The 13239-nt window shown below is 45.5% G+C and overlaps 1 protein-coding gene across 4 annotated transcripts in view; it reads left to right on the plus strand.

The window, feature by feature from the left end:
• flncb (filamin C, gamma b (actin binding protein 280)) overlaps nt 1-10739 on the plus strand; it is a 58017-nt gene extending 47278 nt beyond the window's left edge. For all 4 annotated transcript variants that reach the window (XM_043713903.1, XM_043713904.1, XM_043713905.1 and 1 more), the window contains 11 exons: nt 11-163; nt 421-543; nt 2199-2438; nt 3497-3766; nt 4235-4372; nt 5661-5776; nt 6222-6354; nt 8119-8295; nt 8690-8908; nt 9241-9444; nt 9594-10739. In XM_043713903.1, the coding sequence (XP_043569838.1) occupies nt 11-163; nt 421-543; nt 2199-2438; nt 3497-3766; nt 4235-4372; nt 5661-5776; nt 6222-6354; nt 8119-8295; nt 8690-8908; nt 9241-9444; nt 9594-9781 (1961 nt within the window). In that variant the 3' untranslated portion in view covers nt 9782-10739. The remainder of the gene's footprint in view (nt 1-10; nt 164-420; nt 544-2198; nt 2439-3496; nt 3767-4234; nt 4373-5660; nt 5777-6221; nt 6355-8118; nt 8296-8689; nt 8909-9240; nt 9445-9593) is intronic.
• The last annotated feature ends 2500 nt before the right edge of the window (nt 10740-13239 follow it).

A 13239-nucleotide genomic window follows, 5' to 3' on the forward strand; every position in this document is an offset into this window, starting at 1 on the left:
CATTTACCAGGTTATGGAGGACTCGGTCTGTCCATTGAGGGTCCCAGCAAAGTTGACATTAATTGTGAGGATCTAGAGGATGGAACATGCAAAGTGACCTATTGTCCAACTGAACCAGGCAACTACATCATCAACATTAAATTTGCTGACCATCATGTGCCAGGTAAGGGAGTGGGAAATCCAGCTGCTTACCCTCAGTAACCAAACACTGGAAGGGGGATCCCAAAGGGCAGGTTGCTGGTCACTGCAGATGGAAGACAGTCAAGGGCATAAAGTTCAGAGTGGGCCCAGAGATAGAGGGCAGCTGAGACAGGCACTGGGGGGGAAATCCAGTTATGGTTTTAATAACATGGGGTTTGTAGTGGAACTCCAGCTCATGAGTCACTGTGTAACACTGAGTACTGTGATTTGTGTTTGTAGGAAGCCCCTTTACAGTGAAGGTGACTGGTGAAGGAAGGATTAAGGAGAGTATCACTAGGCGACGCCAGGCTCCCTCCATTGCCACTGTGGGCAGCACCTGTGACCTCAACTTGAAGATTCCAGGTATGTGTAGACCTCCAGTGAGGAGTTATTCTGCAACGGGGTAAACTTTTTAAAATTATTCCTCTTCTGTTCTGATCTCTCCTCATCCTATCCTGTATTTGTCTTATTGCTTGGTGTAACTGGATACTGTTCTTTCAGGTTCTGTTCTGACTGACTGGAGGCAACCCAAGTGTCACTGATTTTGTTTTTTTTTCAGAGGACAATCTCTCAAGATATGTGTTTTTGGGTTTAGCAGCACTGGGTTTCCCATCTTCACCCACTCCAGTGGTGGGAGGAGGGTTCTCAACTGCTCATGCTTAGACTCCAGGTTCTTGATTTTCAAAGTTTTTACAGCACGGAAAGATGTCAGTCGTCAAACATCCATCTCTTCCCATTTCCCAGCGCTTAGCCAGGAGCCGCTCCCATGCTATGGAATCTTGAGTGCTCATCCAAATACTAAAATATCTTTCAGGTTCCAATCTCCCTCTACCCTTTTTTTTTTCCAGGGAGAGTGTTCAAGATACCCTCAGCCATGTGCTTCCTGGTTATCCATCCCTCCTAGGGAGGAATATTTCCCTTATCTACTCTGCATATGCCCCTCAAACGTTGTACACCTCAATGACGTTTCAGCCCCCCGCCCCCAACCAAACCCTTAGCTTTCTCTGCTCTCGAGGCTGGGTTGTTGTCCCACTTTCATATCTGAATCATTCCCAGCCCAGGCAGCATTCTGGTGAAACTCCTCTGCATGCTCTCTAATGTAATCACATGCTTTCCTGTTGTGATGACCCGAACTGCACACAGTACTCCAGCATATGCATAACTAGCATTGTATACACTGCTTTATCATAAACTCCTCATCCTTGCTCTTATATTCAATGCCTTGACTGGAAATAGCAAAAATCCCATCTTAAACCTACTTTTATCTACTTGTCCTGTTGTGCTCAAGGATCTAGAGGCTCCAAGGTCCTTCTGAGCCTTAATACTTCCCAGGCTCCTACTGTTTTTTTTTCTTCTAAAATGTCATCACCTCCCTGCTCTTTTTTTTTCTTTATCAGGATTAGATTTTTAATTTGCCTCACTACAGCTCGACTACATTTAGTCTAAGCTTTCCTTCTCACTTGCTGAGGAAATGGAGCTGGAGGAATCTTGACGCTGAAGGGGGAGAAAAAAAATTCTGAATGTAGTTATTCCACTTGGAATTTTGTAGGAATTGCCTGTTGGGGATGCAAATGTCACATTCTAGCATTAAGTGTCAAGGCATTAATTCAACAGCTTTAAACTGGTAATTGTGCTCCTCAGCAAGTTGCCTTCTCTCCCATCCTATCAGCATGTCCTTCTAGTCGTCCTTCCTCCTGTTTATCAACCCTCCTTCACATTAAAGTTTTTCCAGCTGCTCACCTGATCCAGGAACTTTGAGCTAGTTGCAGCAATATTCCTATAGTGAGTGATTTGATTAACACAGTCCACGTGTGGAGAGACCAATGGTCATGTTATTGATCCATGTCCAGTGTTAGCAACAAAAGCTGATTGATGTTAATCTTAATTCAATCACTTAAAGATCTTGATGTAATATTTATGGTTCAAATATAGGTCTGGGATGAGATGGCCCTGTGTTCTCCTTTTAATGACATTCTTTGTTCTTCTCTCCTCCTGCCCCCATTCCATCTTTTCCTCAGGAAACTGGTTTCAGATGGTATCTGCCCAGGAGCGTTTGACGCGGACCTTTACCCGCAGTAGCCACACCTACACCCGCACAGAGCGCACAGAGATCAGTAAAACCCGGGGCGGAGAGACCAAACGAGAGGTGCGAGTGGAGGAGTCCACGCAGGTTGGAGGGGATCCTTTCCACAATGTCTTTGGCGAGTTCATGGGCCGGGACAGTCTAGGCACTTTCACCAACATCCCTCGGGCCGAAGGTGTGTATCAGACCCACTGATGGTGTGGGCTGGCCCTTTTTCAAAGAGAAACCAGGCTTGTTTTGAGGCTTTTCAGGTCTTTGAGCTTGCTCTGCCAATCAGTGCGATTGTTGTAAGTGTGTGTATCTGTCCCTTTTTTTAACATACCATGAAAAGCTCAAATCATCACCCTCTCTAAATGGGGAGGCAGTAGCCTAGTGATACTGTCACTACACTATTAATCCAACTAATTGTGGGGATACTAATTCAAATCCTGCCATGGCAGATGATATTGTAAATTCCATAAAGAATTGAATTAAGAGTTTAATGATGACCATGAAACCATTGTCAATCATTAGTGAACCAAATGAGTTTTCCAATGTCACCTTTAAGTGAAAGAAATCTGTCATCCTTACCTGGTCTGGCCTACCTGTGACTCCAGACCCACAGCAATGTGGTTGAGTTTTAACTGCCTTCTGGGTAATTAGGGGTGGTCAGTAAATGCTAGCCTGGCTATTGACACCCATATCCCATGAGTGAATTTTGAAAAAAATCAGACTTTTTAAAAATTTTCTGTAGCTGATCAGGACACTTTGTAGTAATTTTTACAATGCAAGATCTCCAAAGCTATTTGGGCTGCCTTTGTTTTTAAGCTTTCACCATCTTAAAACTGTTTTAGGTCCAAAGCTTGTATTCACTTGTACTGAAACCAGTTTGGCAAAGTTTTTTTTTACTACTAGTTTTAATCTGTAAATATTTTGGTACTTGTATGCTTCCAACTATATTGCTTGCAATGATGCTGATCTTTATCAGTGAAGGTGGACACCATTTTCTCTTTACTCACTGTAACCAGAATGTTAGCAGTGTCGATCCCTGTGGGAAGTCACTCGTCACATTCTAACAATTTGAGTAGCTGTCTGCTGTCTACGCATTAACCCAGAAGCAAGTGAGTCACTCCGGTTCAAGTATTGCTGTCTGTTCTGTCAGCTTCAGAGTTAGAGGGTGACAAAGTATTTAAAACAGGAAGTTGTTTTTGGCCAAGTTAGTTTGTAATGGTGTTCTGTGGTTTTTTTTGACAGTGGAGGTTGGGGCTCAGGAGATGACTGCACAAGTCACCAGCCCATCTGGGAAGATTGATGAAGCAGAGATCATTGAAGGCGATGACAGCACGTACAGTGTGCGCTTCATACCACAGGAGATGGGCTCCCACACTGTCAATGTCAAATACCGTGGCCAACATGTCCCTGGTAGCCCCTTCCAATTCACAGTCGGGCCTTTGGGCGAGGGAGGCTCCCACAAGGTCCGTGCTGGTGGCCCTGGTTTGGAGCGGGGAGTTGCTGCTGTGGCAGGTGAGTTGCCATTGGTTACTTGTTTGTTTCATCAGAGCTCAATCTCAGGAACAAGGGCCCAGGTTCTGGGGAGGTCAGGTTGGGTGACTGGTCAGTCTCTAGGACGTTCAGCCTAATAAAGCAATCCCATGCAAGGACGGCACAAAACACTATATAGGACAAACAGGAAGACGGCTAACGATCCGCATCCACGAACATCAACTAGCCACGAAACCGGCCACTACAGCGGACAGCTGAAACTGACAACCGGAAGTGGCAGGGACAGGCCACTATAACTGCCGGAGGAAACACCACAGAAGCGCTTCACAGGAGGCTCCCAAGCACTGAGGATGTCACCTAGACAGGGGACAAAACGTTTGCAACAAAAACTTCCAGCTCGGCGAACAGAACCACAGCAATAGATGGTGATCAGTCTGGATATCTCTATCCTTCCTGCCATTAACATTCTCTCTTTCCTTTTCCTTTCAGCGGAGTTCAGTATCTGGACCCGTGAGGCAGGAGCTGGAGGCCTCTCCATTGCTGTGGAAGGCCCAAGCAAAGCTGAGATCTCATTTGAGGATCGTAAGGATGGATCATGTGGAGTTTCCTACATTGTACAAGAACCTGGTTAGTAAATCAGACCCTGAATTGTTCTGGAGTTTGGGTAACCCCAAACATCTATCTTTTTTTGTACAACTTGTTACTGTTATTTTATCTGTTGGTACGCTGCCCTTTTTGGGGTCTCGAGTTCTGCTAACGTCTTGGTCTTTCTCTTTCTGTTCTCTCACAGGGTTGCCCCTTTGCATTCTGCTAGATTGTTGCTGAAGTCTTTAGCTTTTTAAAGTTTTTTTTTGTCCCTTTTCCAAACTTTTTGGTTGAAAACATGTACAATGAAAGCCAGACTGTAATTTCTCGCTACTTAACAGTTAATCATAAAGATGTACAGTGCAGAAACAGACCCTTTGGTCCAACATGTCCATGCTGACCAGATATCCCAACTCAATCTCGTCCCATTTGTCAGCACTTGGCCCATATCCCTCCAAACTCTTCCTATTCATATACCCATCCAGTCGCCTCTGTTTTACATGTTGTACTTGTACCAGCCTCCACCACTTCCTCTGGCCACGCGCGCACGCGCGCGCACAACAATACTTTGTCTATTTACCCTATCCATGCCCTTTGTGATTTTGTAAACCTCTACGATTACCCCTCAGCCTCTGATGCTCCAGGGAAAACAGCCCCAGCCTATTCAACCTCTCCCTATAGCTCAAATCCTCCAACCTTGGCAACATCCTTGTCAATCTTTTCTGAACCCTTTCAGTTTTCACACTTCCTTTTCAGGAGGAGGGAGACCAGAATTGCATGCAATATTCCAAAGGTGGCCTAATTAACATCTTGTGCAGCCACACCATGACCTCCCAACTCTTGTACTCTAAGCTCTGACCAATAACTGAAAGCATACCAGCACCTTCACTATCCTACCTACCTGCGACTCCACTTTCAAGGAGCTATGAACCTGCACTCAAAGGTCTTTGTCCTAGGGAGTGTTGCTGAACAAACTTGGTTCAGTAAACTATCCCATAATACAATGACTTTGCACTTCAATTGTACTTAAGTTTTCATTAATTAGCCAATAAACCTGATTTGGGATATCCCAGGATTCTTTACAAGTTGTTTCATATTGTGGAGAGCGCTCTCCTCTGTAATGCAGTCCAACATGGACAAGATGTCATTAGATATGACGTTGATGTATCCTGACTATAGGGTACTCTATGCTGTGCCTGGTCTGACATACAGCTGCTACTTGTACACTGGGCAGCAAGTGACCCTCCACTGTGCCTCCTGACCACAGACTCTGTCTCTACTCTAACCCTGTAGCCAGCTGATCTAAATGGAGTTCCTCTTCATTTTCCAGGTGACTATGAAGTATCCATCAAGTTCAATGATGAGCATATTCCTGACTCGCCATTTGTTGTTCCAATTGCCTCTCCCTCTGATGCTGCTCGTAGACTCACCGTTACTAGCCTCCAGGTGAGGCCCAGGGTGGGGGTGGAGGGGTATGCGGGAGGGGACTGCTGCTGCAGGGGAGACGGGCAATAGATGGAGATCTGAAACTAGTTAGAGGGCAACTGAATGATGTAAAGGTTCCTGGAAACGGGAGTCAGCAGCAGCACTGTGGAAACGCTGGAGTTGTGAAGGGATATGATTGTGTCCCAGCTTTCTTAGATCCAGCCTGTCCAGTCACTACTTTGGCCACTGGTTCTGCAGTAATTTAACACCACCAGATATTGCCCAGTCCATAGAGTCCATATTATTTTGGAGACAACCCCACTAGCCTCCCTTTTTTAAAAAAAAATGTAATTGGGGTGGGGATGTTCTTTGGGACTTACTGTGGGTAAGCAATCCTTGGTTTGAGAATGTAGAGGGAGCTTTCTTGGTTGGTTTGTTTATTTAATCTATGCCTATCTGTATTTAGGAATCTGGATTAAAAGTTAATCAACAGGCCTCATTCGCAGTTCAGTTGAACGGAGCAAGAGGGATCATAGACGCAAAAGTGCGGACTCCATCAGGCTCTGTGGAGGAATGCTATGTGTCTGAGGTGGATGCTGGTAAGTGACTGGGAACTGTTTGGGTAGCATCACCTACCAAGTTTCTCTTGCTCCTTGTTTCATTTTTTTGTGTGTCTGTGTCACCTCTCTCTATTTTTGTCTGCTCATTATAACTAAACAGATTAAATTTGCTTCCTGATTCAGGGTGAGGTTCCAATAAGGCACTGGTGTGTAAATTCAGAGCATGGAATTCCCAGGCAGTGAGTCTCTGAGGGAACAAAAGGAAAAGTGATTAGAGGGAAGTTGTCTGAACTGCTGACTCCCACAGGAATGGTGGTGTTGGGAGGTAGTCTGGGAGCAAAGCAGTCCCCTGTGCTGGGGGGGGGAAGAGGAGGGATATGGGGAGGTGGGAACAGTCTAGACAGATGTGGAGCACTTAGCTGTGGGGTGTCAGTGACCTGACCCAGAATAACTGCTCATTCCCATACCACGTGGTTTGTCTGCTCTCACAGCAGCTGCCTCAGGCTTAAGCTGTAACATGAGACTCAGGGACCAGAAGCTTCCAATAACATTCAGAAACTTCTAGAAGGACAGAACAAGGTCATTTTAACCTCCGTCTCCACACCTTTTCCAGAGCTTGCTTTTTTAGTATTTGCTCTAGTTGTTGCAATTTCTATCCAACCTTGTATTGTCAATCTTTTTTCTTTGTGTGTGTCTCTTTGTCTCTGTCTTTCTGTTTGTGTCTGTGTGTGTGTCTCTCTCTCTCTCTCTCTCTCTCTTTGTCTCCATCAGAGCCTGCCTGCCCATGTCTGTTTCTAACCTGTGCAGGTATTTCTGCTCCCTACACCCACAGTGCCCCCTACTGGGGATGGGTAGATCCTCATTAAAATCTAATGACTGGCACACACTTGAGGGGAATGGAAGTACTCATACCATACTTTCTAGAGTAAGGTGACTTAAGACTTCAATTGGAACACAACAGAGAGCAGGGAGAGAATGTGTGTGGGGCAAGTAAGAGGGGTGAGCTATTGAGTGAGAGGAAATAAGGACATCTTCCTGCTAGCTCCTTCAACTAAGCCTGTTTATAGACTGCATATGAAGGGTTTTACTAGTTTCTACATTTTCTGGGAATGTTTTATTTCAGTTTCTTGGTTTTTCCTGCCACCCAGCTGGGCTAACTATTACTTACCTGGAATCAAACCCTGCTACTGCTCTCTTTACCCAACCTGCCCCACACCCATCTTTCACTTGGAGAGGAGCCATCAGAAATATTTTTTTGAGCGGAGTTATTGTGGATAGAGAAGCCCTGTCTGGAGAGCAGCCACATGTTTTGATCTCCTTTCTTCCTCCCCATTCCAGTACCAATACTTTGGATGCTGTGATATACACGATGAGGGGCCAGGATGGTCTGCTTGGGGGGATGGTGGGGTTAACCACAGACTTGGTCCCTCAGTGCAAAGGCCCATTCATGATCATAGCACAAGGCTAAAGGACTGCAGCACGAGGGCTGCTACTTTAGAGTCTAGAACATTCCATACTGTTTCTTGTCACGTAGCTTTACAGTGTGATGGTTGAGCTAATCATGGCACATGTCCAGGAAGTGGCCAGAACAACACTCCATGCTTTGCAGCAAATGCTGGGAATGTTCCTTGCAAAGTTTAAAGGTGAGGGACGAAGAGTCAATGACCTGAAACACTTTAATTAGCTCATTTTCTCCCTTTTTTTTTGTGGTCAGGTGTGAGCATTTGTGTATTTTAGTTCTGTTTCTGATTTCCTGCACACACTATTTTGTTATCATCTTAAAATACCTCTGTCTGTTCACAGATAATTTTGCAATCCGCTTCATTCCACGGGAAAATGGTGTCCACTCCATAGATGTCAAGTTCAACTCCTGCCACATCCCAGGCAGCCCCTTCAGGATCCGAGTGGGTGAGCCAGGCCAGACTGGTGATCCTGGTCTGGTCTCTGCCTATGGCCCAGGCCTGGAAGGAGGAGTCACAGGTACAGTTCTTCAGGGCAAACTGGCCCAGCACATTCTTCAGAGAATACCTCATGTAAGATTTGCAACCCAGACTCACCAGAGTGAGTGAGTGACCAGCTGAAATTGGGGGGTGTGGCTGGGTATACTTTTGAGTACCTAGGAGGGGACTTGCAGGCTGTAATCTAATTTGAGGTTTGGAGGAGTGGCAGGGGGGGTGGGGAGCAGAGGCAATGTAGTTTTGTGTGTGGAATAGATTGTCTTTCAGCTGGGATCTAACAGAGGCGGGAATAATGTTGTTTGATAGGACATGAGGGTTTAGATATTTTAAAAGCATGAGTTTGAGTGTTGCACTTCAGTTATACCTGGATGTGAGACAGGCTGTGAATTTCCATGGTAACTGTGTTCTCTGTTTAGGCGTCCCCTCGGAGTTTATCATCAATACATGCGATGCTGGAGCTGGTGCGCTTTCTGTCACCATTGATGGCCCATCCAAAGTGAAGATGGACTGTCAGGACTGTCCTGAGGGTTATAAGGTCACCTACACCCCAATGGCTCCTGGAAACTACCTGATCTCCATCAAGTACGGTGGTCCTCAGCATATCGTTGGGAGTCCATTCAAAGCCAAGGTCACAGGTGAGGAAAGGTTGGGGAATGTTGTCTGTTTTGGTGTGTGTGGGGGGGGGGGGGGAACTTTTGTGGGCTATGTCCCTGCTCAGGTGTGGGCTCTGTACATTACCATTTGAATTGAAGGCTGGGACCTTCACCTTGCTCTACCGTCTGGTTGAAGAAAATCTGTGAGCCTTGGGCTGGGGCTTTTGTGTGGTGCTAGGTAAAGGGCCTAGGCCCTGGTGTTAGCTGCTGGCAGGGAGCTGGGGTTCCAGGCTGTACTGAGAAATGTGAAAGCTGGAGCTGAATACCAGACTAACTGCCAGGTTGCATATCTTTTTTTTTCCCCCCTGCTCCAGGTGTCCGCCTCTCTGGGGGTCACAGTTTACACGAGACATCTACTGTTCTGGTTGAAACAGTCACCAAGTCGGCCACAGTTGGCAGGTATGGAGCGATGCCTAAGTTTGCATCGGATGCCAGCAAGGTGGTAGCTCGAGGACCCGGCCTGTCCAAGGCTTTCATTGGGCAGAAGAATAACTTCACTGTAGACTGCAGCAAAGCAGGTAGGGGTCAGACCACAAAGTGAAGGGGAATCTTCCAACACAATCAGCCTCACGGTGGGGGGAGGGGAGGATATGTGGCTGTTTATGTATGACAAATCAGTCTCCCTGTGTGGTGGGCTGGAAATAATCCTAGTTCTTGTTTGTTGCAGGAACTAACATGTTGATGGTGGGCGTTCATGGTCCGAAGACTCCGTGTGAGGAGGTGTATGTGAAGCACATGGGGAATCGGGTTTACAATGTCACATACACTGTAAAGGAGAAGGGTGACTACATACTAATAGTGAAGTGGGGCGATGAGAGTGTGCCTGGCAGCCCTTTCCATGCCACTGTCCCCTGAGTGGCTGAGAACTAAGATTTTTTTTTCTCATCTCCCAGGATCCAAACTATCAAAATCACAAACAACATTTAACTTTAAATCCAAAGGCTTCCTTTTTTTTATTTTCTCCCCAACTGAGGGAGTCTTTGGTCAAAAGCTGCATACCAAATGGATTTGGAAGTGCCTGAATTTGCCGTAATGGTTAGTAATTTTTCTTGTAAGGCTCCCTAGTAACTAAAAGCTGTTGAAATATTTTTGTATGGTTTTTGTCTTGTGTGGAGGGTGTTTAACAGAATCAGTACTGACTCAGTCTGTCTCTGCACCCCCTCCCCACCCCGCTGTCTCCTGGTGCTCCAGCCTGAGGCTGGTCTATTAGTCCTTTTATTTTTTTGAGGATGGAGAATAGGTGCATCACCTATACACTAATTTTCAGCTTCTCCTCCTCTGACAAGAGACCCAAAGTTGGCAAAACATGTTGAGAACTTTGTTTTTAATGTTGGCTGTCTGTCCCCCCCACCAGTCTGGGCCAGTGTGTGGTGTTGCAGTACTGGAAGGGATGAGCCCCCCAGGTAGTGTCTCCACCCTGGTCCTGTGCTGTAGCTTTGTGGAGTTACAGGATTTGCCTCAGGACCTCCCAGGTGTTTGGTCCCCAGAAATAATCAGTCATCACTCTGCCCCCTCTCCCTTCCCTTTGTCCTTCCCCCTTCACTAGATGGTCAATCCTCTTGACCCTGATCTCTTGACCTGCACTGACACAGTTTGGAGGAAGGCAATTAATTGTTGGACTACTGTGCTCTTGGGAATGAGCCTGACCGTGTGATGGTGATGACACACGGGGGGTGCCCTTGGGGATGTGTTTGAAGTTATGCTGTCCATTTCTAGAGAACTGATTTGTACGAAAGTGTTATACCCACGTGTTTGGTACATTTATCCTCTTGGTAAGAAACTGCAGAATAATAAAATACACCTGCTAACTTGCCATAAGTTTTTGATTTCTATTTTCCTTCATGCAGAAGTACCTGTGACACCATTTTGAGCTGCCTTTTTATTTTCTCTGTTGTGGAGTCAGTCATACAGCATGGCAACAGACCCTTTGGTCCAACCAGTCTGTGCCAAATATAATCTCAAACTAAACCAGTCCCACCCTGCCTACCCCTGGACATTATTCTTCCACCCCTTTCCTGTTCATGTACTTATCCGAATGTATTAAGTTGTAACTGCTCCCACATCCACCACTTCCTCTGGAAGAGCATTTCACATGTGAACCACCCTTTTTTTTGTTTTTTTTAAATAAAAAATTGCCCCTCAATCTTTTTAAGATTATGGGGCAGATCAAAGAAGAGAAATATTTTAATCTCCCATCCTAGGGAAAAGAACTACCATTCACTATCTATACCCCTCATGATTTTATAAATTTCTATAAGGTCACCTCTTGACCTCTTTCACTCCAGTGAAAAACATCCCAGCCTATCCAGCTTTTTTTTAAATAACTCGAACCTTCCACAGCCAGCAACATTTTACTAAATCTGAACCCTCGTCAGTTTTAATAATATCCTTCCTATAACTGGGTGACCAGAAATGGACACAGTATTCTAGAAGAGGCCTCACCAATGTCCTGTACAACCTCAACATGACTTCCCAACTCCTATACTCAGGACTGAACAATGAAGGCAACTGTGCTAAATACCTTTTTAACCATCTTATCTATGTGAAGTAAGCTTCCAAGAATTATGACCTGCATTCCTTGGTCCTTCTGTTCTAGAACACTACCCAAGGCCCTACCATTAATTATATAAGTCCTATCCTGGTTTGTATTTATCCAGGTTGAAATCCAGCTGTTTGTCTTTTTTTAAGCCCATTTGATCAAGATTCCTTGTTGCTGATAAATTGAATGATACATGTAGTTTAACGTTTTAGGATCATGATCCTCCTCACTGACCTTCCCAAACCTGAATCTGAGCACAGCCCTCAATATCCACCACTCCACACCAACTGACTTCATACTAATCCTATAAGTACTGTGGGGTGTAGCCACAAGTTAGTGTCCTTTAAAGCCTATCCCAAGGCAGTAGTGTGATTGAATACTCCCAGCTTGCCTGGATGAATACAGTTCCAGCAACACTCGAGGCTCTAGGATAAAGCAGCCTGTTTGATTGGCAGCTCCTTCCTTCAATATTCACTCGGCACTCACCCAGTGTCAGCTGTATGTACCACTATGTTGTTGCAGTAAACTCATTTGTCAGCAATCATTTGCTAATGAGTATGATTATCACATGGGAAAGTCTGTATCACTGGTCATGTAAGCTCACTTAGATTCCTCTAGCAACCAACACCACCTAGCAGGTTGGGCAGATCATGGGTGGGAACCCCATAACCTACAAGTGCCTCTCTCAGCCTCATTATCCTGATTTGGGACCATATAGATGTTCTTTTAAAATGCTGTTGGGTCAAAAAACTAGAACTCCTCTAACTAGGAATGTATCTACACTTCAAGGACTGCAGCTTGTCCAGAGCAATTCAGGATGTGCTAGCTTAGTCCACGTCCCATGAAGACCTTGTTAAAGAAGCTTCTGAGATTGTATTTTCTCCCACAGCTCTTAAATGCATTGAGTTCACAGGAAAACATATTTAAGGTCTTCACCTCTTTTTGATGGACCATCGTGCAGTCTTCAATGCTGGCAAACTGCCACTTGCCGATCTCTGACATTTACGTTGAATAAAATTGGGATGCACGTGGTATGGACCAAGCTAGCATTTGTTGTCAATCCCTAACTGCCTTTGAACTGAGGCCACTTCAGAGGGTTGTTAAGAGTCCATTATATTGCTGTGGATCTGGGGTCACCTCGGTCAGTCCCAGTCAGAACGGCTGATTCCTTTCCCTAAGAAGATTAAAGGAGAGGCAGGTTTTTTTAACAGTGACACAGAGATTCGTTCTGGGGCCGCAATTGTTTGGAATATATATTAATGACTTGGCTGAGGAAAGTGAGTATACCATGGACAAGTCTGTGGATGACATAATGAGGGTAACACTGTCTTTAGAGGGGCTGAATGAGCAAGCAAAACTTTCCCAGATGGAACATGTGGGGAGCTGTGTACTTTAGCAACAAGAATAGAGGAGCTGAATGTTAGTTAAATGAAGAAAGCTTGCAGAAAGTGACAGCAGTGGGTTTTGAGAGTCTAGAGTCATAGATGTACAGCATGGAACCAGACCCTTCAGTCCAACCCGTCCATGCTGACCAGATATCCCAACCCAATCTAGTCCCACCTGCCAACATCCGGCCCATACCCCCCCCAAACCCTTCCTATTCATATACCCATCCAAATGCCTCTTAAATGTTGTACCAGCCTCCACCACATCCTCTGGCAGCTCACTCTGTACACGTACCACCCTCTGCGTGAAAAAGTTGCCCCTTGGGTCTCTTTTATATCTTTTCCCTCTCACCCTAAACCTATCCCCTCTAGTTCTGGACTCCCTGATC

Source organism: Chiloscyllium plagiosum, chromosome 23, assembly GCF_004010195.1.
Source record: "Chiloscyllium plagiosum isolate BGI_BamShark_2017 chromosome 23, ASM401019v2, whole genome shotgun sequence".
Taxonomy (NCBI): Eukaryota; Metazoa; Chordata; class Chondrichthyes; order Orectolobiformes; family Hemiscylliidae; genus Chiloscyllium; species Chiloscyllium plagiosum.